General features: G+C 44.8%; 1 protein-coding gene across 3 annotated transcripts in view; it reads right to left on the bottom strand.

Moving 5' to 3' along the window:
- Positions 1-26,096, bottom strand: part of LOC142582569 (uncharacterized) — a 65,613-nt gene that overhangs the window by 26,807 nt on the left and 12,710 nt on the right. For 2 of the 3 annotated variants that reach the window (XM_075692432.1, XM_075692433.1), the window contains one exon: positions 3,481-5,843. The exons of the other annotated variant lie outside the window; for it this stretch is intronic. In XM_075692432.1, coding sequence (XP_075548547.1) covers positions 3,611-5,815 — 2,205 coding nt within the window. In that variant the 5' untranslated portion in view covers positions 5,816-5,843 and the 3' untranslated portion in view covers positions 3,481-3,610. Of the gene's footprint in view, positions 1-3,480; positions 5,844-26,096 lie in introns of those variants that run through there. 3 annotated transcript variants of the gene reach the window in all.

Here is a 26,096-nt window from a genome sequence, read left to right as displayed (position 1 = left end):
ATTTGCTTACTTCTAGTGTTATCTTTTTAGGTGCTAACGCTCCGTTCCACATCGCGAAGCGGTGTGATACGAGCCGTGGTGAACCACTTGAAGCTTTTGTGTGTGTGTATATGTGTGCCCCTGATTGCTTCTTCGTGGCGGTGAACAGCGCACCGCGCTCTCATGCGTGCATGTTATCTGCATCATGTTCCACGCAAGTTGTAGATGCTCATTCGCACATTGCAGTACATTTTGGGTTCGTCTTTCTCTGGTGGCGTTCCTTTTCACATATCTCACGTATGTATATCTCTCCTTTCGCTTCAGTTAGCAAAGGCTTTGCAGCTAGCCCGTGTTTGCTTAGTCTCTCCGTCGTGTGCTTAGGTGGCAGCTTGAAACCGATATGTGTTCGAACTGCAGGCCGTTGATCTAAGAATACACTGATTGCACTAGGTACATTAGACACACATACACTGGCTTATTGCTCTCATGATTGCGACCAATGCTGTTTTTCGTGTGAAACGTTTCGCTGGTCACAGGCGACGTGCATTTTCACGCGCCAGCCGCATCCCCAGCTTCTTAAATGAGAAGCACCATCTGCCACAACAAATTTTCTGAAATCGAAGCCCAAGCAGGTCGGCGCAAAATTTTATGCGTATCAGACGTACCCGATAACCTGCTTTTTCATGTCTTGTGATGACACAATGCAACTCGTCAATGTCGCCGGTGGTCGACGTGATCGCTGCGAGCAGGGATCCTCCAGCTATCGCTTTTGAGTATACAATCACGATTTCATATCTTGTCATCCACCGTGTCGGAGGCCACATGTTGCGCTACGCAAGGCGAGGTTGGCCCAGTACGCGTCATGCGCCGAGTTGCGCCAAAGTGATTGTATCCCTGAATGCAACTATATATTTTCAATCTGGCAACGCATAATTGGGCCGACTACGCCGAGCGCGCGCCGGCCTCACCGGGCACTACCATGCTGGTAGCATGTTTGCATTTGGCCAGCTGTACCGGCGTTCGATTTTGCAAACTTCGGGCAAGTTCGGGTTGTCTCGGGATCCCAGCCCACGTGACTTCCTGTCAGAACCGGAACTAGCTGACTGCCAGCGGGCTGCCAGAACTCCGAAAATCGGAGAGGCCCTGGCAGCTCCGAAAATCGAAGAGGCCCAGTGTTTAAGCATGATTAAGGCACGCAGTTCAAAGCGCGACCATATATTTGCAGTGGTTCGAGCCGCTGACAAATACATATCTGATGAAGCAATTCGTTTGCAGTACAACAATTCCATGTATTCTGGACATCGGTAAACAAGTCCAGTACACACAGCAGAAATTGCATTAAGAAGGTAGGGAACAGTCGAAGTTATGTCTTACTTTCCATGCGCAAGAGGATGCAAGTGCAATATTATAGTTAACACTGAGTGCCCCCAAAAAACAACACTTCATCCTGCCTCTCTACTTAACACAGTGTTGCCAAAAGCACACTTCCGCTTCCCCACCTGCATTATCCATGTCATACTAAGCCATTGCCAAAAACAGGATCATCTGTATCCGTGGACGAAAGGAGGGGCTACATGCACTACCTGTAAGTACTTTTACTGCTAGATATGAGCCTGCTTTGAAGCCTGCTGTAAAGCTGCAACCACATGCACACGATTCGTCGCTGGTTTTTCACCAGCCAGCAATTTCGCTTGTTGCCCAGGGGTACGCGTGGCAACTTCCGTTGGGGACAGCAGGATTGTGAAACATGGCAGCAACCAGTCTACCCACTTCAATCTGAATTTGATCTTGAAACTTTCTCTGTGCTGTGACAGCACAAACTAATTAGCCAAAGCAGCCATCGCTTCATCTTAAGCCGAGGTCAAAGTATCAGTGTCATCTTGTTAATACTGAGAAATTGTTTTGATGCCGTTAGGCCTCGGAAGCTACCAAGAGCCGCGGAAGTATTTCAAGTTTGGCTCACCAGATTGGTGCCACAGCATTTCACATTGGCGGCTTGGAATAGATTTCCACTGGCAATGGCAGCATATTAAAGGTAACTCTAATACAGCTTGGTTAAAACATTGGCCTCATGGTACATTTGCGATTTTTTCACTACACACGAGTTCATTCAGACAACAACGTACATTTGGTGCTACTTTCTCACGATGTCGCGTTCATGTGGTTGCTCCATGCTGCGACAGGGTCGCCTGTCGCTGTCACTTGATTACTGGCGTGGTTGCCACTTTAGGCGCTGTAAGATTGGCCACAATTAAATTTTCCTATTTCTAAGCCAAGCCTGCCTGTTTTCATGCTGGCAAACATACTAAGGAGTAACAAATGGGGGATATTGCCTCTGTACAGAACCCAAACGGAATTTAGGGTGGTATGAATGCTGCCAATCCTGATCTCCGAGCATGCAAAACCACCTGCATACGTTACAGGACAGCCGTTCTTTTCGGAAGTAAAAGTTTCCAAGTCGTATTTCAAGATGAAACAAGTGCTTATTTATCCTAAGTAGCACCAGTTACGAAACTGAACCTCCAAGGAATAGAATGATGAAGCACAAATAAAGCATTATTTTGAGAACAGGTGCTTTCTGCAACACTTGTTCTTAACACTCGAAGGTAGAAAGCTTACCGATTCTGTTTTTTGAACAGACACCTGCAGCAGTGCATAATGCAGTGATCAACTGCCAAAGAAAATCTATACATATCGCTCTGAATGATGGTCCTGGCTTCCTGGGTGCAGGTAATCTGCATGCTTCAAAGCTCTAAATATGCAATCATTTGCTTAACTGAATGTACAGGCTAAATCACTATCATGTGGCCAGAAAAACTGACTGCTTCCTCAAAGCGGCTTCGTGTAAAGTGTAGGCCATTAAAACGAAGCACGAGTCAAACTCTGCACCTATTACCATAAAGGATCCAATCCAAAAAGAATGAAAGTTCACTATGTGCAGGGAATATTCTTGACCAAAATAAATCCAAGGATTAAAACCCGGTAGAAGCTTTCTAGGTAAAGAAGGCCTCCCAGTGCTCGCAGGTGATTCAGTGGAAACAAATGTTACTGGAGATCATGTCACTAAAAGGACAAATGAACTTCGCACAGGAATAGCATTAGATAAATGGAGTCGTCGCTACGGTGACCAGAATGAATTCCAGTGTTTCACAATGGCCCAATGGGGAAAAAAAAAAAAAACACGCAAGCAACTAATATATTCGCTATTGTAACGTCAAAATTGGCATTCTTTTGCTTTGGCAACAGAACGTTAAGAGGCAGTAACAAGATCCTCGTTCAGCTGGTTGGGGCCACACTAGGAATACAGAGCTGCCATAGTGTCAAGTACACTAATAAATGAATACAAGTTGTACGCGTGCACGCCTGAAAGCAGCTAGTGCTGTTCCAGGGATTACAACAGGAGCAAGTAGCTTGAACGCACGTGAGGCCTCGCTAAGTGGGAGCGAGTGGGCACCGCCACACACCCACAGCGCAAAGGCAGATGTGCGCATAGACGCTTGCTTGGTGTTTTGAACTATGTTTAATGGGAGACAGAGACACAGTGCAATGCAGAGCAATGTTTACAGGGCGACGAAAGAAGAGTGAGTGTGTGACACGACCCGGCCTGATTAGATGGAGCGCACTTGAGTTATCAGTAGCGGCGCCTCTTTGGGTCCCGGTCAGCGTAGTCGTCGGGGCGCCTGCCATCATCGGGTGGCATGCCGTAGTGTGCCTGCGGTGGCTGCTGCTGGTCGAAGCGCGACACGCGGGTGCCGCTGTCATACGAGCTGACAAATGTGGCTCCCTCGATGGCCGAGGCAGGTGCCTTGGTCTGAGCAGCCGCGGCTGCCATTGGGTCGTGCTGCTGCTGCTGCTGTGGCGTCGCCATCTGCTGCATGCTGGCCGCATGTTGGGCCGCTTGCTGGGCAGCCTGCTCGCGGCGTGTGAAGCCCAGGATGTCTTCTTCTCGCTGGCGCAGCAGCATCTCTTCCTGGCGGCGAATCTCCTCACGCCGCTTCTGTTCAGCATGGCGCATCTCGCGCTCATGCAGAAACATTTTGCTCTGCTCTTCCATGATGCGCAGCTGCTCCCGCAACAGCCGCGTCTCGTGTTCATAACGGTAGTACTCCATCTCCTCCTCAAGCTTTCGTCTCTCGTCCTCCATCTCGCGCTCCAGAAACTCGCGCTTCTGCTTCTCCAGCTCCAGCAGCTTCTTCCAGCGGCTTGAGAACTCGTACTCGAAGGTGCCCGGCTCAGCAAAGCGCGGGCCCAGCTCACGCTCCTTGAGGTACTGCGGGTTGTTCTTGTTGATGTTCTTTTCAGGAAAGCCGTCCTCTTCGTCGCGCAGGTCCAACGGCTCTACAAGCACGGGCCGTGGCGACGCAGTGAGCAGCAGGCAGCCTTGCGAGGCCTTCTTTAAAGCAGCCAAGGCACTCGTCTTGCGCGCAAACTCCACAATGCCCTCACCTACAGACCGACCTCTGTCGTCCACAATGACCACAGCACGGTCGATCTCGCCAAAGATGGAGAATGCGTCTTCCAGCAGCTCGTTGGACACGAACGGGCTGAGGTTCTTCACCTTGAGCGACGAACCCTGAGTGGCAAAACGCACCTGCAGGTAGCGACCTTCATGAGGCGTGTTGTCGAGGGCAGCCTTAGCTGCCTCAGCTTGCTGCCGTTGCTCGTACTTGACAAAGCCGAAGCCTTTCTGGGCGTGCAAGAACACCTCGAGCAGCTCTCCGAACTCGCCGAACATGCGCCGAAACTCTTCGTCTGTCATGCTGTTGCCGAGGTTGCCCACAAAGAGACGGCAACGTGCCCCGCTACGCTTCACAGGCTGAGGGTGAGGAGGCGGCGGGCCCTGGCCTGGGACACCGCCAAATGGTCCCTGCTGCTGCTGCATTTGCTGTTGCTGCATTTGCTGCTGCTGAGGGCCAGGGGGACCACCTTGGGGGCCTCCCTGGTCCGGTTTCTGCTGTGTTGCGTACCGAACGTTCAGCCGCCGGCCGTTCTTCTCGGTGCCGTTAAGGGCGCGCATAGCCTTCTCCGCTTGCTCGTGCGTCTTGAACAGCACAAAGCCGAACCACTTAGTCTTGTTGAGAAAGATGTCACGCACCTCGCCGTGCTCTTCAAACATCTTGCGGAACAACTCGTCGTTCATCATGTTCGACACGTTCGACACGAACAGTTTGCAATTTTCTGCATGCTCGCCGGCCGGCTTGTTCGCGGCGTTTGTCGCATTTGTGGAATTGGCCGCGACATTGACCGCGCCCTGGCCACCTGAGGCGTTCGCGACCGGCTGCGAGTTTTGGTTGGCCACAGGAGACTGAGGCTCTACCTTTTGGCCTGGCTTTGTGGGAGTCACCGTTTGCTGGTTCGGTGTCTGCTCTTTCTTTAGCGGCTGAGCGGGTGAGGGCTTCTGCTGCTGCACCGGGGTTTTCTGCTGCTGATTGTTAACCTGCGCTGGCGCCTGCTGGGGGCGCGGGGTTTGCTGCGGAGACTGCTGTGGAGACTGCTGTTGTGGTTGACGTGGAGATTGCTGCTGCTGCTGCTGCGTTTGACGCTGGGACTGTTGCTGTTGTTGAGGTGGCGGCGAAGGCTTGGGCGGCTGGGATGATCTTGGCGGCTGCTGCTGAGGCGGTGGCATCGACTTTGACGGGTATCTGTTGTCCTGCTGGTTCTGGTTATGTGGACTCTGTTGATGTGGGCTGCGCGCACCATCGTGTTGGCCGTAGTGGCTGTTGCGTTCATCGTACTGCCGGCCACCGCCGCCACCACTGTAGCCACGGTTTGCTCCACCACCGTATGGCGAGTGCCGCGGCGGGTAATTAGATGACGAGCCACGTCTTCCAGACATCTACCTTTGCTATCGGCACACGAAACCTCTGCAGACACGGTGGTAAAAAAAAAAAACACACACATTGCGGCATACAGCAAAATTCAAACTACGCGCGCGTAACTGCTTCCGCATGCTCCCAAGTTTGGATGGCCTTCACTGCCTTCGCCAATGCACCTACAGCACAACCGGAAAAGGACGAACCAATTGTGAATGCGTGATCTTCGGTGAACTTTTTATGACACGAATAGGCATGCAAGCGCAAATGCGAGACAAAGACTTTTCACCGTGCGGCCATTTCCGCTTGTAGAACGCACGTAGCGGCTCCTGCCACAAGTTAAGCGCATTTGACAAGTACTACTTTAAAGAAACAATAATAATAAAGTTACGGATGCCATCATATACTGCCGGTATACTGCACATGAGTGTCTCAAGGCAGCGTTGAACGGGCTGTCACAATACGAATATTTTTAGAAGATGCGCGTAGGATGTTGCACGGTATGTTTCAATGCGAACGGTTACAACTGACGTAAACTTAAAGGTAGACATAGAACGAAGCGCGACAAATGAAACATAACCGCTGTGTTGGAGTCGTACGTCATTCTAAGCACGGTTAATACGCGTGCCACATAAACGCAGAAGACATTAACTTGCTAATGCCTTGCATTTTAATACCATTTGCGCGATGCCACACAGATAGACCTGATGTCATTTGCCCTAATGTCATTCACTATTTTGGGACGCCATGAACAGTGCAGTAACTTGAATTATTGGAAATGGCACCTATGATGTAGAAAATAATTTATACAATTACCACATCATTCGTGTCAAAAATTGTACTCTGAACTTCCTCAGATCGGCATTGCAGTGGCTTCGATGAGGTAAGGCACCATTTTGCTTCAGGGCTTTTGACTAGGTGTGCAATGGCGGAAATTGCTATGGTCAGTTGTAATGTTGTTAAGACAGCAACAAACATGCCAGCAGCATTATAGTACGCTCATTTTTTCGTTTGGCTGTTCTTGGAGGCTAAGCTTGTAGTGCATGTTTATTTTTTAAATTAGCACTATAAAACGGCTCACTTACAAGGATGCTGTCATCGACATCGTGACAAATGTCAAAATTATTCATTACATGTGGCCGCTCCTCCAAAAAGAAAATATGTCATTGGGGAACTCAAGGCATGAACAATTGGATGTCATTTTTGTGCCTAATGTAGCACATTAATAAAATCGGATCCAGTGTCGTGTGCTGGCAATGCACAAAATGATATGCCTATGCATGCGATTACTCGTGGAATGTTGCCATAAGGGGATGATATGCGGTCACTTCGAAAAGGTTTAGCTGTAAATGCCTTGCCAGCATACAATCCCTAAAGTTCGGCAAATTCACTTGGAAGTATATGTCATGGCCTTTCCAAAGTTGAAACCACAGGCAAAGCGCAAGACAACTTTGATGCTATTCGTGTTTTCAAACTTCGCTTCTTTGTTCACCATTATTTCCGCAATGTAGGCAGTACAAAGAAACGGCTCAACGCGAAGTTGTGACCACTGCGTAATGCTTGCTCGCAAATTGTAGACAATGTTGGCAAGGGACGAATACTGAACCTCTGCAAAAGAAGGCATTAGACACAAGGTTTGCACAAATGGTTTGCACGAATTTTGGCTGCAGACTATAAAAGCCCGCCAACATGTTCCAATTATAAGCAACCAAAGTGCAAATGTTAAGTCCCTGCATGCATTGACATGGGCGTGCAACCCACAGAAATCCGGCACGTCGTCAGCAATATGCAGCTTGCTTTCTTTGTGGGATGCTGCCATAGAAATTGAAGCAGTTTTCAGAAGACCTCGTCACGTTACTCATGGTAAAAAAAACCTTAAAGTCGAGTACCAACACAAAATTTCAAACCCATATTGTTCAATCTTTTGGCCTCATATTGTGAGTGTGACTCGGAGATACAGATACCCTCCACAGCCTGGTTTTTGTGCTTTTTGTCTGTGCTCCTGGCAACTACATATTTTATGCACTGTTGTCGGATCAACTTGACTGAATAATTACAAAAACGGCATACTGCAACATACGTACTGACAATGCCACTGCCTTGCAATACAATTCAACATGGTGCGATGGGAAACGACTGACGTAGGCGAGCCTTGCAATCGTAATCCAGTGCTGCTAAATCACGAAGTGTTGAGACACAGGTACATGTGTAAATAGATGACAGCGTATTACCTTTGTTCGTCCCTCACTGTCCCTTTTGGGGAAAAGAGGCAAACTTTTGTATTATCTCCATCGCTCCTCAATTCCTTATCAAGACTTATCAAGCTAGCTTGCAGGCGTAGGAGATGCCTAGATGAACTCAGCTTATGGAAGTGTTATGTGGCCCAATGCTGCTATTCCGATTTGATTGGCAGGTCCCGTGCACAGAAACAATTTTTGATCTGTAGTCCAGTGGCATGCCACAATGTTCTTTGGATAAAACATGAGTTCTCTCTGCAATACACAACACTAGTTTCATGTCAGTACTCGACTTAAAAGTTTTCCATTGATCCATCATGAGTAACCAAACGAATGAACAGATCACCAATCTACGACAAATGTTGGTGATCTCGCGGGGAATGAGGGAACAACAGCGCTCAACAAATCATGCAACAAGACAAAGGAAGACAAGATGGAGCAGCAGTGTCCAACAATTATAAAATGAGGTGAACTACACCAGAACAACTTGGTTATTTCAAATGTGTAAACTGTCTCAAGAGGCTGCACAGAAGGTCTCTCTCCCGCACGTTTTTCTTCGTGCATTTCGACGGGCCCCATCCCATTGAGAATTTACTGGCTTCTGTAGGACAAATTAAGGAGTGGTTATCTCGTGACCATTATCTACAATTTTCGCTTACGCAATGCTCCTCGCAGAGAATGATAGACGAGAGTTGTAAGGATGTCAACGATATAGCACTTCTTTTTGGACGACCCTCAATACGTACAGTGCTCTTCGCAAGAACATCGAAAAGCAAATGCCTCAGCACTACAACTTGCAACCCTATTGACCTATATCCCATCTGAATGTTCCTTTGGCTTGGACATCCAGGTTGACCTATGCAAATTGATGGAAGTGCTAAGGGGCAGCAAACACCTCATATCTTATGTGTTGCTTTGCAACATTAAAACCCATACTTTCATTTATCCTGAATTTTTAGCAACTCACTGCTACAATAAATTTAAACTATAAGGATAAATTTTGTTTGCTTTCTCTTTCATTTTATGAATGCTTACATACACTGTCACGAAGGCAGAATTTAGCAGTCGGCTGTGCTTTATCTCCGTGCTAGTAATGCTAATGCCAGGTTCTGTATATTTCTGAAATCATTAAAGAAAAGGAAGAAAAAGAAAGGGGGCAGACGGAGCCCTCTGAAAACAGACTGATGCTTTCGAACATCTGCACTGTAAGCAGTTGCAAATCAAATGTTCAGTTTACAGAGCTGCTTTATGCAAGCAGACATTTTGATCAAGTTGCTTATTTCCCTGGACAATATTTTATGTGCACAAGTGCAGTACCCTTTGTTTTCTGTTGATTTGCACCTGGGAGCGTCAGTAGAGCTCTTTCTTACTGTGATGTCTCATCCTGCAGGTGTGACATTATTACTGGAAATTATGCGACATTCAAGAATGCATCCACTTAAAAAGACTGGTTGGTGATAACTGCACAAGTGCTTTAGCTGGTAAAATCTTTTCTACGTCACCCCCTTTTTTAACCCTTTGAAGGTTTTTGCCGTACTTGTACGGCGGCGGTTTTCTGTCCTGCAAGGTCTTTGCCGTACGGGTACGGTTTCGACCCTCCGTTGGAAATTTCACGCCATAATGATGATGCGTGGTCACTGGGAGGTGCTGAGATCTCTTAGGACTCACAAGAAGCGTTTGAAATTTGTGCTACCTTCTTGGGGAGATAAACAGAACTTATTTCTAGCTTCAGCGCATCGCGCAGACTGCGGCAACACCCCTTTTGCTGTTTCGGTTTCACTGCGTGATCGCAACGGAGGCGCACGAAACGTCATTTTTCTCTTTGTCGGCACTCTCTTGCAGGGTGGTGGAAGTTGATTTCTATCTTGATTAGCACTGCTCTTAGCTTGTTTATCACCGCCGCTCGTGAGGTATTCTCGCTCTCAGCGGCAACGCGCTTTCGCGGTTTTGGTTCCGTCTCGTGATCGCAACGGAGACGCGCGAAACGCGATTTTTCTCTTTGTCGGCACGCTCTCGCAGGTGCAGCAGAAGTTGATTTCTATCTTGATTGGCACTGCTCTTAGCTTGTTTATCACCGCCGCTCACGAGGTATTCTCGCTCTCTGCGGCAACGGGTCAAAGGGTGCCTCAGACCTCTGCCCAAGGCAGCCCGCACGCAGGGAAGATACGTGTGCGCCAACACAACTCGTCGCTCTAAGAGGAGAACAGTCATGCATTTTAGGTGTGCAGACTGCGATAAGGCGCTGTGCGTAGATCCGTGTTTCAAGGAGTACTGCACTCTGAAATACTATTGCCGACACTAAAATACTGTTCCTATATTTTTTTATTATTTATTCCCGACTTTATACATTGTGTACATTCAAGATCCGCAATAAATTAATTTGACCACCTGGGAAAGGTTTTTCAAAATAATTCGCCCCTCAAAGGGTTAAACGGCATTAAAACTTAATACCCGAGCTTCAGGACATGATTTGTTCACAATATTCCTTGGTGTAAACAAGAGACGTTGCCGAGATGCTTTCTGTACACATCCAATGAATGGTAAAAATGAGATTACTTGTAATTTTCCGCATAGGCACACATATGCACACTGAATCAAGTAGTAAATCTTGCCAAGAGTTTTTGTTAAACTTTAGCCTACGAAGCTTGTAGCAGATCTGATATTACATTAAAGAGGGGGAAGGGAGACAGCACATAACACACTGCATGATAAAAGGAGTTGGCCACAATGAATGTTCATTATGAGAGAAAATCTTTCACGTGGCCACAGACTTCATATCAAGTTTTAACAGACTTAATGCATGATCAGAGAATGAACTTCAAAGCTTGATTCCCACTGAAAAAAATGTTGAAAGATAAGATACAGACGGAGGACACAGAAAACCCAGGTCATAGTTTTTGCACATAAATTAAAAAATAAAGCTTATAATACACAGTGCGCCTCTATAGTTTGCATAAACGCATTTGCTAGGAGCAAGAGCTTGTGGAAACTAAGCTTTATGATGCCCATAAGCATTAAATTTCTTCAGAAATTTATAAATGACCTTCGATCAGTTTAAATATAAAATGGTAAAGAATTATTTCTGAGAATGCATAAATGCTCAGATTTAATTTCCCCAGTGACCACTTAGCAGCTTTAAAAGGATAAGTAGTAACAAATTTTATGGGTAGGCTGGCAGATTACTAGTAACAGGTGCAAAGAGGACAGGAGAATGAAGCAGACAGGCTTGGCCTGTCCTTGAACTGTTCACTCATTCACATCCGAGCTATCTTCAACAATAAAGTAGCGCCTGAACAGCTCCACGCAAGTTCACTTTACAGACATTTGCAGTGTTTATGAACAAAAATAGCCTACTTAATTTAGGAAGTCAAAGGATGATTGCCAACTATCTGCCAAAAGTTGACATCTCACCTGCTAACATCTTTTTCTGCACAGCTGATCCATAGATCAATACGGCCATAAGAAACGCAGGCTACATGTGAATAGGCGAGAGGTGCATTTACGTTTTAAGTAACATGAGTTGAAAAAATTATGCAGGCTTCCCACATTGTGGAAACTCGTGGACGCAACGCTTTTTAATAGCTTGCGCCACAGACTCAATAATGAGACATTGCTGGCCTTGCAGCGCAGGTATAGTTGCAAGTACTAGAGTTAATAAGAACTATGAAACTTTATGTACATTGTCTAACTATTCCTCTTGCAAAGGATTAATTGCATATCCCAATAAATAAGTGTTATTTACGGTTGCACTAATTTATAAAACAGTCACAATGCAAGCGCTTCCTGAACTCCTCCATGTCACAGTTGTTGTGCTTTCCCTCGCCATGCTTTTTAGCTGTGTGACAAACACTGATGATACTGATGCCAAACCTGAAGAGGCAAGGAAGCTCGACCCACATTATACGCCCAAAGAACTAATGTGAGACTTAGGACTGGTCCACCTTCGTTTTTGCACCGTCTCCATCATCAGCCGGAATTTTAGACCACATTAACACCCTTGCGAGAATTCATATCATGCACTGGTGCTGGAATCGGCTCACCAAGTCTGAACCTTTGATTGCAGTCACTGGGAGCGCCCCAGTTTACTACTACACTGTCTCTGGGATCTGCCCACTTTACAAGAAACAACACCCCAAACCTCGACAAGGTAGACAACGTTTTCGCGGTTAAAGGCATAATGCTGCTGCTGTTTCCTTGAAGTCCTTACAATTACTGCAAGGTCATTAACTGTAATGTTTGCTTAGCCTCCATCAGAATCCATGCATCACAAGCACATAAATGCCTCAACTGAGCAGACTGCTTGGATACAGTGAGCCATTTATGTTTACTAGGTGTACTGTTAGGATCACAACTTGCCGCAAGATTCTTCAAGTGTGAACAAGTGTTGATGCCTGGGCACAATAATTTAGAGGCGCCCAGCAATTGTACTGCACACAACGTGAACTGCCCATTTCAGTGGCAGTACACTGACACCTCTTGAAAAGAATAAAATAAAGTTTAAAAATAAAATAAAAAGGCCAGCCAGCTGTTGCTGGTAACAGCTGGTCGGCCTTTCTCTTTTACTACAATACATACATGAGTAGTAAGCTTTTCTACAGCTCATGCATTCCGTAGATCTTTGAGACCATCGGCACAATTTAATAAGACATATGCTTTGATTTGTCCCGACTTATCCCATGCAAGTGCATACGCAACTGAATACATCATTCCTGTATTCTTTTTTTACATGACTGCTTTAAATCCACAATCACAAGTACACTACTTTGTCCTTACGATTACCCACAAAGATACCCTTAAGCCCCATCAGAATACATTCAAATCACGATTATTTCTATTTTTGTTGTGCAACCACACAGGAGTGATAAGTAAACTGTCAAACTTGAAGGAATAAGTTGTCGATTAATTGTGCTTTGCTTACATTTCCAAGTTATCCTGATGGCAAACATGCAGTCAAGCCCAGCTATAAGTTACTCATAGTGAACAATAGGTCTCAGAACAAATTTATGAGGTGCACTCAGAAAAGTCCTATGTACTTTTTCAGTGAAATACTGACAGTACTGAGAAAAATATTCACATTCTTGTGCACCAGTCGAATCATTTCTTTGTTGCACCTGCCCCATAGCAGCACATACTTTGTAAGCCTACCCATGTAGGCTGTAATAAGTTGAAATGCACAGTTGTGCTTTGTTAGCAGCTGCATCTTTCTACCTCGAATTTGAAAAATGTTCAGATTTTTTGTGACTCTTTAAACCCTGCATCAGATTTTTCTTCAGGCCAAATCAACAAAGGAAAGCTATTAAAAATTTACTGTTTGCCGCTAAACTAACTATACACACGAAATGCAAGCTAGGCCCGAAATATGAACTGCAAAAGGCTCAGCAGCTGCCACTGAATGAGAGGGTCAGCCAGAAATAGCTTATTCCGAGTTTTTGAATTAATCCACTGAAGTCCCCAAAACTGAATAATGAAGCACTCAGTTGTGATAATCTAACAACTTGCATTGCTGACAAACCCTCAGCTGCTGTATTTAGAATATTCCTGCAGCTATTATACTGCCTTCTGTTTTTAGCAACCAATGTTTTTTTTTTATGTATGGTGGAGAAAGGTGAATACCAAAAATGCTGAAAAGCTCCCACATTTCATTGGACCGTACAAAGCCTTAATAAACTCAAATTTCAGACAAAAATAATCACCAAATGAACACGGAAAATGTAGAACCCTACTCGTAATGTATCACCAAAGTGGTTCAAAGCACCAGAGTCTAAATTCTTACAGAAGCTCAAATTTATGGGTACATTAAAAAAAGTATTGCAGCTATGAAGCAAGTTTTTGCAACATTTTACTTAGGTCCACATAAAATGCAGGGATGCGAGAAATTCCACAGAGCCTTATAAACAGGCCCTAATGCACTGCATATAAACAGCAACATGAAGCACACTTAGAGATCAGAAAAAAAAGTTCACAAGAAAAATGTGGGGAGGCCCCACAAATGAGGAGAATGTCCCTTCAAATTCATGCTTGTAACTTTAAAAACGCAAACATGCCTTGCAAATATTAATGCCTGGTAAGGTCAGGAGTTAAGGAGAGGCAAGGTTTTGCAGAAAGGGCTTAGCACACACATTTTTTGTGTGATATGACGCACAGCACTTTTGTCGGCTTCAGTTATTGGACCCCCATGAGCCAATAACATTGCTGTGTGACAAAGCTACCATGTTTGCACATGCACACAGTTGTCCACATGGCATGACGACCATGGTGGTCACACTATCTCTGCCTTGCACTTCAAGGAGCACCTAAGCAAGAGAAATGCAATTGCAGATGCCGAGTTACAGTCAGAAACAAAGCACAGTGATCTCCCTTGTATTGCATTCTCAAGAGGGCACAATGGAAGAACACATGTTATGTGCTTTTGGAACACATCCAAGGAACCTCAGGGAGTCAAGTGTAATGCTCCCCACAGTGCTTCTCATAGTCTGTCGCTTTGGGACATTAAACCTCATGAACGCACACAATACACAAAGCTGTGAAACCACGAGCAACTTTTCACAATGCCTGCCTTCACAACCAAAGAATGGTATCAGATATGTAAAGAACATGTGTAAACAATAGGCGTCTCAAAACATGAACGGAGAAGTCATGCCTTAATCATAGATCTAAATCAATTCACACCAAAGTGTACAGAGAAATATTTGACACAAACGTCATAGCTTCCGCAGTATTGCCCAATAGGTATTTATGCTATGTTGAAGTGCACAGCACTTATTTCACAAATGTTAAAAATTAAGGCTGGTTTTGCAGACACCTAGAAGCTGCGTGGCATGGCACATGCTACATTTTACTAAGTTGAATTTTGGAGTCAGATTTCACTGCATATTTCATTTAACCCAAATATTTATTTGGTGAGTAAATACAGATACAAAAAACTGGATTGGAGCTACTGCTGCAATACAAAAGCTATCAGCCTTAAACTATCAAGCATTCCAGCCCTGCCAGCTTCTAAATGCATGCCAAACAATTTCACCACTGGACCCAGGTCTGAACAAATGGTGTTGAGAGCCCTAATGTTGCAGCAAAAGCATCTTCCATTCAATTATGTGATGAAGGCAGACATGAAATGCTTCTATGACTTCTTTACTTGTGCTACTGCTTTGAAAACTGAACATACACACCTAGCTACGGTCATTTGCTGCAAAGAAGAGTACAGTGACATCGCTTGCAAGTTAAGCGTGACTACCAGCAAGGCAAGTAAGGCATCTAATAATGGCAGTCATAATAGCTTAACTTTAAACGAAGCCTGTAAAATTTTATGTATGCTAGGTACCAACATCTTAAAATAAGCCAGAAGGACCAAAATATTTAATAAAAGTACCGTGTAAGATGTGCATACATCTCATACTGAAAGAGAAGTGTTTTTCAAGCTTGAATATATGAAGGCTGATAGCCTTATTACTCATCAAGCTGTGCCCATTCAAGGTCATGCTCCATTACACTTACAACGCCTCATTAACCATGTTCATGGCACAAAATCATAATTTGCTATCTGCAGAAAAGTAGTCTCCTACTGTGCGAACCACTTGTTACATGTGTGAACAATGAAGATTAATTTCACGCCAGTCGCTACAGTCAAATTTGCAAGCTTGCTAAAGAAAAGTGAAAAAGGCGCCTGAGGCAAAACTATTCATAGCTGAATGTTCTCACTGCAAGTCCTTTGACATTAAACACAAAATATTAATTTAATGGTAGCCTCTAAAATGATGATGACAACATGTTGGAAACTTGAATTGATGCAGTCACGAGGGGTCTACTAGAATGTGAGGTTTATTGTAAACTTCGGTATTTTAGAGATGGTGATGTGTGATGCGTTTTGTTTGTAAAGATATATGATTTGTGGTTCGTTACATGTCAGAATCCCCTCATCACTTAAAGGGGCATGACACGGTCACCCAACAATTTGCAGTTTTCTGTGAGAAATTGTAGTGGAGGGTCTATTACGGCTATACACACGTGAAAACTGGGCAGTAAACACACATTTCTGTCCAAAATATGAGCTATAACTCATTAGCTCTAAGCCTTGCCTTCCGGCACCCACCGCCATATTGCCAAGCCATGTGTGACGTCATGCACTGCATGGAATCGAGCCATCATCTGCTATAAGATCAGCTACCGCACCATGCGAGGTCGGGGCATAGCTGCCGTATGTTGCCGTATTTGCTCCAGATATCACTTGCCACGTCTTCGACACCACCAACTTTGCGTGATGAAGCAAGTGACAAATCTTTGAACAGCAGATGCAGCGATGCTACGCGTTTTGACTTCGACCTCATCGCCACCATCTCAAGTGACAAAACACGATTTCATCTTGGAGACCATGGACGAAGACTGCATAGTAAACGCGGTCAACATAGATGATGACACTGGTGTTGCGTGGAATGCTGCTTAGCCAGCCGTTCACAGGAGACGAAGTCTGGTGCTACTTTGCACAATGCAAATTGTTATGCATGTAGATTGTTTGCTGGCATGCATTTCCCTCGGATCTGTACTCAACAAAAGTATGATGTTAAGCTGCTGTGCGTTCCCACCAGTTTTCTTTCCCCCCCTCTGTAGTTGCTGCAGCATGTGTAAACAAATGCCTGGACACGTGTCCGTGGCGCAAAGATTTTGCGTGACGTAAGCTTTGGCTGAACCTTCACTTCAACTTCCTTTACTGCACCTAGTATCGAGGAAAAAAATACAAACGCTTGGCCGGGGCGCTGCCTGCCGAATGGGCTGGCACGCGAACACGGTCAACATCGTGTCTGGCCGCCGCCTCAGCTTTTTTACGTGTATCCCAAACTCGGCGAGCAGGTGCAAATTGTAGTAGCTGTGTGCCGTGAAGTGTTTCGAGAACAAAACAAAAGCATCAGATAAATGCCAGTCCTTCCTGCCCACATTCATCTCCCAAGCCTTACGCGTGACGAGCTCCTACGGGAACCTGAAGGGAATGGACCACTCCTTGCTCCATTCGCTCTGGCACCCAACAGGGCTACATAGGTGCCATGTTGGCATTGCTTCAGTCGGCGCAGGTTTAACAATTCCAATGGCAAGCTGAACAAAGCACAAGCTCCCCGCATGTGTGCACAACTGACACATTGATTCTTTGCCGGAATATACATGCTCGCCCAGCGAATATGCAGCCTGTGACATCACGGCTTGCAAACATGCCAGTGTTGCTGCACTGTTACGTTGTTTGAATGTGCCAAGATTTTGCCAATGGGTTCTTGAATGAATGCACGAAGATTGTCTCACACAGTACAGATTATGACCTAAAATTGTGTCATGCCCCCTTAAGCATCCTGCTTTGATTTAGAAGCTTTGAACTGGTATGCAGCCATACGAATAATACAGTCAATATTAAGACTAAGAAGCTAACCCTCTGGATGTCCGGGTTTTTTAAGTGTTTTCCCCCGCTGCGTGCCAGACGTCGTTCAAAAGCGTAACAAATTCAATTTAGATATTTCCAAATATTTAGTTCGAATGCTATTTATTGGCGATTGTCATAGGAGATTTCCAGAAATGTTTTATAAATTCAAACAAAAATTTAGAAACTAGTGAATAATATAGTGTAGGGCATGCCCCTTTTGCACTGGATGCTATGTCAGAACAAAAGTAACACCGAGAGGCAAGCTTTGTCGTACCCTGTCATAAAACATACCCTGCCATACAATCATAAAGCCTGGCAAATTTTTGTATAATGTGTGTGTGTGTGTGTGTGTGTGTGTGTGTGTGTGTGTGTGTGTGTGTGTGCATGCATTTTTAGTTGAAAGCATTTTTGGAGTACTGCTTTGTTTGCGAGATGCTCTGATGTCAATTGCAAAAGGGGAGCAGAATCCTTGTCTAGGTTTACCTCAGCTCCCAGTCCTGCCTCCTCTTTTTGGCATGAAAAAATAAAAGTAATTGATTGACTGATAGATGATGCAACTAGTCTATAGATGTTTCATGTTCGGATTACCACGAGAAAGAAAGAGTGCAGGAAATGCGAAGTATGGCTAGGGGTCTCCATTGGTACCTAGATGTTTATACTTGGGAACAGGAGTTAAAGTGCTTACTTTTCGCATGAGAGAGAGGGAGTGTGCTGCAGTTCAATTTTCAAACATATAACTTGAACATCGGCGAAAGAAATTGATACTTTGGTAAGTTCAAAGTCTAAAAACGTAAAAATAGTGAAGAACTCTGCCCTGCCTTGAAGCCAAATGAAATCTTCCAAGTAATCTGGGGACAACAGTAAGTTTTTAATATGCACGGGCGCACTCGGGTCAATTTCCAGCCACCTCCCACACCACCTTCAAAGGGACGTAATTTTGGAGCCAAACTCACTTTTGACCCAATCTTAAAGCAGGAAGAACAAGTTTTAAAACATCACAGCAAACGACATATATACCCACAAAAACAATATTTGCAGGTGCTGCAACTGTTCCACGTTTACTTGCCTATGGAAAAATAAGTCTCTGCAGCACACATTTCAAGAACTTCAGTAGTAGACTTTCCACAACACCCAAAACACTTGCCAAAGCAGCACATGAAATTAGAGATGCTAGAGCTGAAGGGCAGGAACGGCAGTCACACATGCAACTGCCTGCACGTGGAGCGCATAGTGGGTGTATAGCCCAATATGATTCGGCTACAACACCCGCTTTGTGTAAAAATTGAGAAGCTAGCATCTATGCGCAGAAACCTGACAAATGTATGGTGTATTTGAGGTGTGGCTAAAAACGGGCACTAAATTTGTTCAGGATACACTGCTAGATGCTCACATGACTGAACCTAAATATGATGGATCTCTTTTGAAAACATGCAATCTAACATCTATTTGTTACTCCACCTTGGTGCATTTTTTTCCCAACTTGTTTCAACTTTGCCTAGTGCAATGGAATGTACGTTCCATTTAATGATGTTCCTGTACTCACTCCCACAAAAATATTTTTCATGAGACATTCTTAATATAACCACACAAAATGCATCTGCAAGTCTATGCAACCACTTCTCATATCCTTTATTTTCTCTTTCTTTGAAGGAATGGAGTGCCACTTGGTAGCAGGTGTGCAAAGAGAAGGGACAAAAGAGGAAATGAGGCCACAACCCTGCAGACTGAATGGGGCCTGTGTCATAGCACCTAGCCTCCCATTAAATTCTCAAACAGATCCCACAATATGCACCAATCACACCTCCCCGCATCCACTTACTCTGAACCTCACTGCCAGGTAACGAACGCGCACATGCAGTTGCCCGAGAAATTTCCCTCCGGGCGGCTCGGCATGGCGAGGCCACTGGTTCAGGGTGGGGATCCCTTGCTCCATTACAAAGACATCCTACGTCATTATACACGCATTCGCCGCACCCACGCCGTCGTCCTCGCGAGAGGTAGCAGTGGCATTACGCCAGTTACAAACCGCAACCTTTCCAAATCTTGTGTCTCAATAAATTCTACCCACACTGTTATGCAGATCGTTGCCCTGGCTGTGGCAGCTCGCCCACAATCTTCCACGTCACGATTGAGTACACTGCAAACCTCTTTTCTCCCTTGCCAACCCTCCTTTACCCCCTACGCAACAAAGAGCTGTGGGACGGTGCCCTCCGCAACGGACCTCCCGAGGTACTCGGAGCTGTGATACAACGGGCTCGAAACATCGCCGGAATCATCTTAGGGACCCTGGACTGAGGGTTCCTCCCACACTGCTCTCGCCATTCAAATATTAATAATAAAGATGTTTTACTCTCTCTCTCTCTCCCATTTTGTGGCATGTGTCATGCCCCATTTGTGTCATGTGACTTGAAGTCAATGCACTAAACAATGTTTGGCCAACACTTGGTCATGTTCAAAATTAGCTTTTTAGTATTCACTGCAAGCGTTGCCCAGACATACGATATAACACTAATTAATATGTCGCATATAAAATAGCATTACATATTTAGCAATCTTGAGCGCGCTACAGTAGGAGTTATTCAAGCCAGATATCTATGGTGGAATTACTTGCACAGAATGTAAACATTGCCACATGATCATGTTGCCAATCACCTTACAGCTACAGCAAAACCTTGTTAAAACGTACCTGCTTAAACAGTAGTTTCCTTTTAAAAGTAGTAAAGTCAAATTCCCGATTCAGCGGCCACTGAACATAATGTGTTTTGTATCAGCCTAAAATGTACCAGCTTATTGCGTGCATATCAGTTAACGTGTAGTGTTTCCACTTTCTGTCGCGCAAACACTGCAGTGCGTTGTCTCCATCGGGCTACGTGGCAGAACAACAAGCCTCAGAGATAGGAACAACGGCCTCGAAGCAACCTGTGCGCTTGCGCGTAAAGCCACATTAACATCAACATCATTTCGGCACCGTGCCAGAGAGAGTTGCAGCGTCCTGCAACCCAGGACTCGCGTCATGCCGAAGCTCGGATAAAAAAGATGTCGGGTGCTCAGCATAGAAGAAAAATTAGACATTGTTTGTGCTATCGAACACGACACCAAAAAGTTGGCACTGGCATGCAACAGGGATCTACTACTGTTGACTACGGTGTGTGGCATTTGGAATGCGAAGAAGTTGCTCGGCAGCGCTGCTGCGACCGCGAAGAGATGTTGGCTATGAGGTTCGACTTTTCACCATCATTGCCTCTGTTGTTGCCGAAGTGTCGACTAGCGACAGTGATGAGCACGACACGAGCAGCGACAGCACATGCGATTCAGGCCCGACAGTGGCAGAAGCTGCGCGATACGTAAGCCTCATGAATGCAATCGTCGCGATGAGAACAGCACCCAGCAATGAAAAAGGCTCCCCACGACTTCTGCAGCGCTACCATGCGCGTGCGCAGAGAATACGTAACGCCAACGAGGAATCTGCCATGCGAGTGTTTGCCGAGAAGAGGCGGCTGGCTGAAAAGCTGGCTCGCAGCTTTAGTAAGTTTGACGCCGCTGCTAGACCGCCGCGGCTTCAGACGAAAATAACACTTGTCGCGCCAAGTGAATAAATACTGCATGTCTTTTTCCCCTTTCATCGCACTCTCTCAGAGTTCCGTTTTTGACAGGTAAGTGGGCGATTTCATGCAACTTCGGTTAAGCAGTACTACCGTTTAGTACATACTTTTCTCAAGCTCCGGCCAACTACGGTTTAGCGAAGTTTCACAGTATTTTCTTAGCACTGTCAACTTTCAACATAACCTTGAGCTCAGCAGGGAGCTCAACAAAAGTCTCCGACAAGAACCACTGGAAAATGATGTGCATCCACAAGCCTCTGGCCAGGTTTGTTCTCGAAGCACACACTTCTCGCCAACATGAGCCTGAGGCCCGAAAAGCCTCCACCTCAGCCAAGGTGTTGAAAACGTACAATATGACATGCTTGAATGGCCATCCCAATTGAACGTACCATCCCTTGTCTCAGAAAGACTCGTGCCTTTGCAACATTGCTCCAACTTCCAGATAGTGAATAATTAAATCTGAGTGTTTGTTTTGCAGTGCACTCTATGAAACTTCACACACGTGCTTACTGCTGCACCATAGGCACCTACAAATAAAGAATGCTTGGAATTCGAGGTAAGCACATTAGACTAGCAGTGAAGTGGCTCCGAAGCAAAGACGGCACTCTATGCACAGCCCATTTTATTATGTGGGTTGTGGAAGCAAGTGTCAAAACAGTCAAGGGATGAGAGCGAATTCAAACAGCAATGCTGAATGTGCTAAATTTGCCAGCACTCACAGGATCATTTGTCTACACCCAGAGCAGAGATTTGCCACAAAAATATTCCGAGGAGAATGGCTTTGGATATGCACAACCTATCTGTATGACTAACTTGTGCAGGGAAAATAAAGACAACCAAAGCATGGTAGAGCACAATCATAACTGATAAAAGGAACAAAAGAGGCCAAAATGGACACTGCAATTCTTGTGCAGGGTATCACAAAGCTACCTGTTTCCTTAAATTTTAGAAAGCAGATTGGATGTATGTTTCTCATAATTTGCCGAACACTGCAGGTCCAGTTCTTAGCACAACAAACATCACCACAGATAGATCTGTTGCAGACAAATGTTCTATTTGTGTGAAAATTAAGCCAAAATAGCACCCAAGAACTTTCCTACATTCCAATAATGTAGATCACACCATTATGCATGAACCCTAAAAGGTCAGCCTCAAACACTGCACCAGTGAAACATGTACAGACAAACACTACTCCAAACTTTCAGCAATGAAACGATGAGCATGGCCCAGTCAAGCTACCCATGGAGTAAGGAAGCCAGGCTAACATGAAGATGCCTCTTCGTGCTGCCATGTGAATGCAGTACAGGTATACTTATCATATCCTCCATTATCGAGGAAGCAATAAAGCATTCTTCTGCAATGAACGGACTGAAGGTAACTGTTGCATAGCCTGCGCAAAGGTACAACACACCTTGATAATCTGGACTTGTGTAATGTGTAGCTCATATACTTGCATCAAGAAAGCAGTGGAGTATGTGCCAAATCCACTAAATCCAAACGGTAGCATTGTAGCCTATCAGGCAACTCAAGGGCAGAGCTGCATAACATACGGACTGCTCTCTTGGAGCGACCCCTTCACCAAGCCCTAAGGAAAATTTCAGTTATACATTGGAAGTTGCAAGGAGTCATGTCTGGGGATCATTTCACAATCTTTCCTTTCTTTCGAATTGGTTCACTACTAGAGGTGGGAGGAATTGAAATGTTGCATTGCCATGCTGCCAGGAGGCAGCATCTTCACTGCCAACATAGATGCAGCTCTCCTGCTTTTGAACAGCGTCTGCGACATTCCGTCCCTGCCTTCTCCCATGCTGGAGCCAAGGGACCGCGTCACAGTTATGCCACAAGCCCTGCCTCTTTTTCACTGCACTTCCAATGACAGTATTGTGTGCGCTGCATTTACCGAAGTGGCATGCCATAATTGGTGATGCTGCAAGCAGCGTCTGTTGCGTAGAGACATTTGTGTGTTGTGACTTTCTGGCTGGAAGCAGGGCTCCCTCAAGTGGAAGGGTGTGCGGGCTTTTGTTTAAAATTTCAGTTGTTTTCACATCATGAAACACTGTGCTACTTTGCAGATGCAATTGCCACTGTGTGGTCTACATGCCGCACTTGTTAGTTTGCAATGACCAAAACTTGGCGATGGACACTTTAACAGGCTTGTTTACGCACATTATACACATCCTCTTTTGGTAGTCTAGCTCACTGCATAACTGCAGATTCTATCATCGAAGGAAACAATAAAATCTCAAGTTGTATATTTAGCCATCCTACATTGCAAGCAGCACTTAAGGCTTATGAGAACAGCAGACAAACATATATGAAAGAAGTGAATATCAGACGGACTATAACTATACTCGCAAATACTTTGAAAAATGGTACCCGATCCACAACTTAATGGCCCCAAACTATGCACCTCCTCACAGCTACATATTTTCTTTATATGCTGGGACCAAAGCAAGAGAACATTGACTGCAGGATGCCACTAATGGCACTAGACTGCACAATTCCTCCTTTACAACTTCCAGAAAGTGCAAACCCTAATGCAGAAGTAAGGCTGCTTGCTGGCACAGTCAAACACAGTCAACAGCTGCCAAGAAGCTTGAACATGCAGAGAAAGGACACTCGGCAAAGGATGCATTGAACAATGCCTTTTTATCTTTTACCTAGGTGTTGAAGACCGCTTTGAACTGCACATGTGCAATTATTTGCTTCAACATATTTGGCCATGAATAGTTGCCCATGTCAATTCGCTTTCATCTATAAGTTGGGAGGTGGCTAGCCGTAGTAGAATCTTCGTTCTTTGAATACAGATATAGTGCTATTGGTTATGCACAGTAGAGTTCATGTGTGCAAACCTTTACACATAGCTATTTTTTCATAGCATGTCTATACCTACCCGCAGCGGCAGCTTAACGAGTATGGTGATGCGCTGCTAAACAGGTCACAGGATGAAATCCCGGCCGCTGCAGCCACATTTCCATGGGGGCGAAATGCATAAATGCTTATGTCCCATGTGTTGGGGGCACATGAAAGGTCCCCTGGTAGTCAAAATTAATCCGGAGACCCCCATTACGGCGTGTCGAATTATGAAATTGTGGTTTTAGCATGTGATACCCCAGAAGTCAATTCATGCCAATGCCACCAGAGAGCCTTGAATGACAGTACCACATTTTTGTATTAAACAATGCAACTGATTTAAGCAGTGCTCTGCCACTGGCAAACTCAGTTTATGGTTCCTGGCTGCAAATAAGCTGCAACCTGTTTCAATTATTGGAAAGCAATACATCTAACAAACCTTGTGAATTGCGCATATATCAAACTGAATCGCAGTTCTACACACCATTGCCACACACTAATCATTGCCGAATAGCGTTCACAATTTGTTATCTGAAGCTGGTAGCTGAATGTTCTGGGTGTTAAATAGAACATTTACGTCGTCTGTGTAAAAAAGTGCCAAATTGCTGGTGTAACTTAAGACATCTTTTCCCGGTGGCACACTGCTAATACAAAAAATTGTGCTATTAGTGAACATTACACACCTGCCCATCAGAACTTTTACACATAACATCCCACGAACACAACATCCGAGGGAGCGGCAGGATAGTATGCATTCTTTTAAAGCTTACCCTGCATTCCTTTGGAGGGACACATCCACTTTATTAACTATTTACTCTTAGATGCAGCACATAAGCAGCAGCAAACTTAGAACAGGAAGCACTGACAAGCAAAACATCATTTTGACGAGTGACAATTTTGGCTACCGCTTTTGTAGACTTATCCAGTTTCAAGGCCGTCTCTAGAATTATGTTGGGAGCAAATACTCCTTTTGTGTTCTTTCACCATGAGGAAGGATACTTCCAACAGAAGGCTTGAAGACCGATGTTTCCATGAAGAAATTAATTTTCCTGAACAGATTCATTTATAAAATCAAAATAGAACCACAAATTCAAAAACTTTACGAAAAGTTCGGAGGCATTGCTTGAAAGACCTTTAAAATCTAGTTAAAACATGTTACGTGTGAGAGGTGCTGATTAAAGAGCAGGAAAAGCAGAAGAGCAATGATGGTAAAGGTCAAGCATATATCTGAAGACCAAGACAGAGCCAGCTATCATTCTTTGGCCCGTTTTCGCTTCTTTGGTTTCAACAGGATGCCTTTGTATTATATATTTTTTTACACAAGCCTTTTCTGCCTCAGCTACACCCCTTCATTCATGCATACAACCTACACACTTTTTCCTTCCCAATGTAACTGGTGCTAATAGCCAGGCCTTGCTGCCTTAATAATAAAGCTCAAACACTCAACTAAGCCAATTTGGCAGATTGCCCTCAAACTGCACATTCGTGGAGTTTTCGTGCCCCTGATACAATGTGACAATGCCGATATGCCATTCAATCTCAATCTCCTGCTCAGGCAAGCAGTTCCAATTTTAAAATAAAAACAGCCTAGTAACGATGTCAGATGATTATGAAATGCCTTGTTTTGGCACACAAATTCAATTGAAAACTGTTGGAGTTTTGCAGGAGTTGTGTGTGAACCTTAACGAGTAACAGCGAAAACCATTTACCATATACTGCAAATGTTTTGGATGTGATAGCTGTAATAAGCACTTACTGCTGGCAACGTTCTGTACTCCTTGTAGACAAGTTATCCGTTGCGATTTACTGCATATGAGTGAAAGCGGAAACCCTAATTTGTGTCCTCTTATAAGGTAAGAAAACATAACATGATGTAGAGCATCAATTAAAGCCAATTAAGTTTAAATTAATGTCAGACAAGGTAACTTTTTAGACTGTTAGCAAGGTGCACGTTCCCAAGTAATATCTTTTGTGTGGATCCATGCACTAAGGGCCGAGATGGCTCCATTTATGCAAGAAAGCGAAGCTAAGGAGAGCTTCAGTATAAGGCGTGTAAATACCGTCTGCATAATCAGTGTGAAGCCCCAATTACAATTGAAACAATTAACAAAAGGCCGTAGTACAAGGGAAAGGTGAACAATGCTGGTTAAAGGAAGAATTCTTGAGAATGCAAGCATTTTTCGTGTGATGACATTTGGATATGTACAACGAA

This window comes from Dermacentor variabilis, chromosome 5, assembly GCF_050947875.1.
Source record: "Dermacentor variabilis isolate Ectoservices chromosome 5, ASM5094787v1, whole genome shotgun sequence".
NCBI lineage: Eukaryota > Metazoa > Arthropoda > Arachnida > Ixodida > Ixodidae > Dermacentor > Dermacentor variabilis.
Note: the sequence above shows the minus strand (reverse complement) of the source record. Positions and strands in the feature narration are given on the sequence as shown.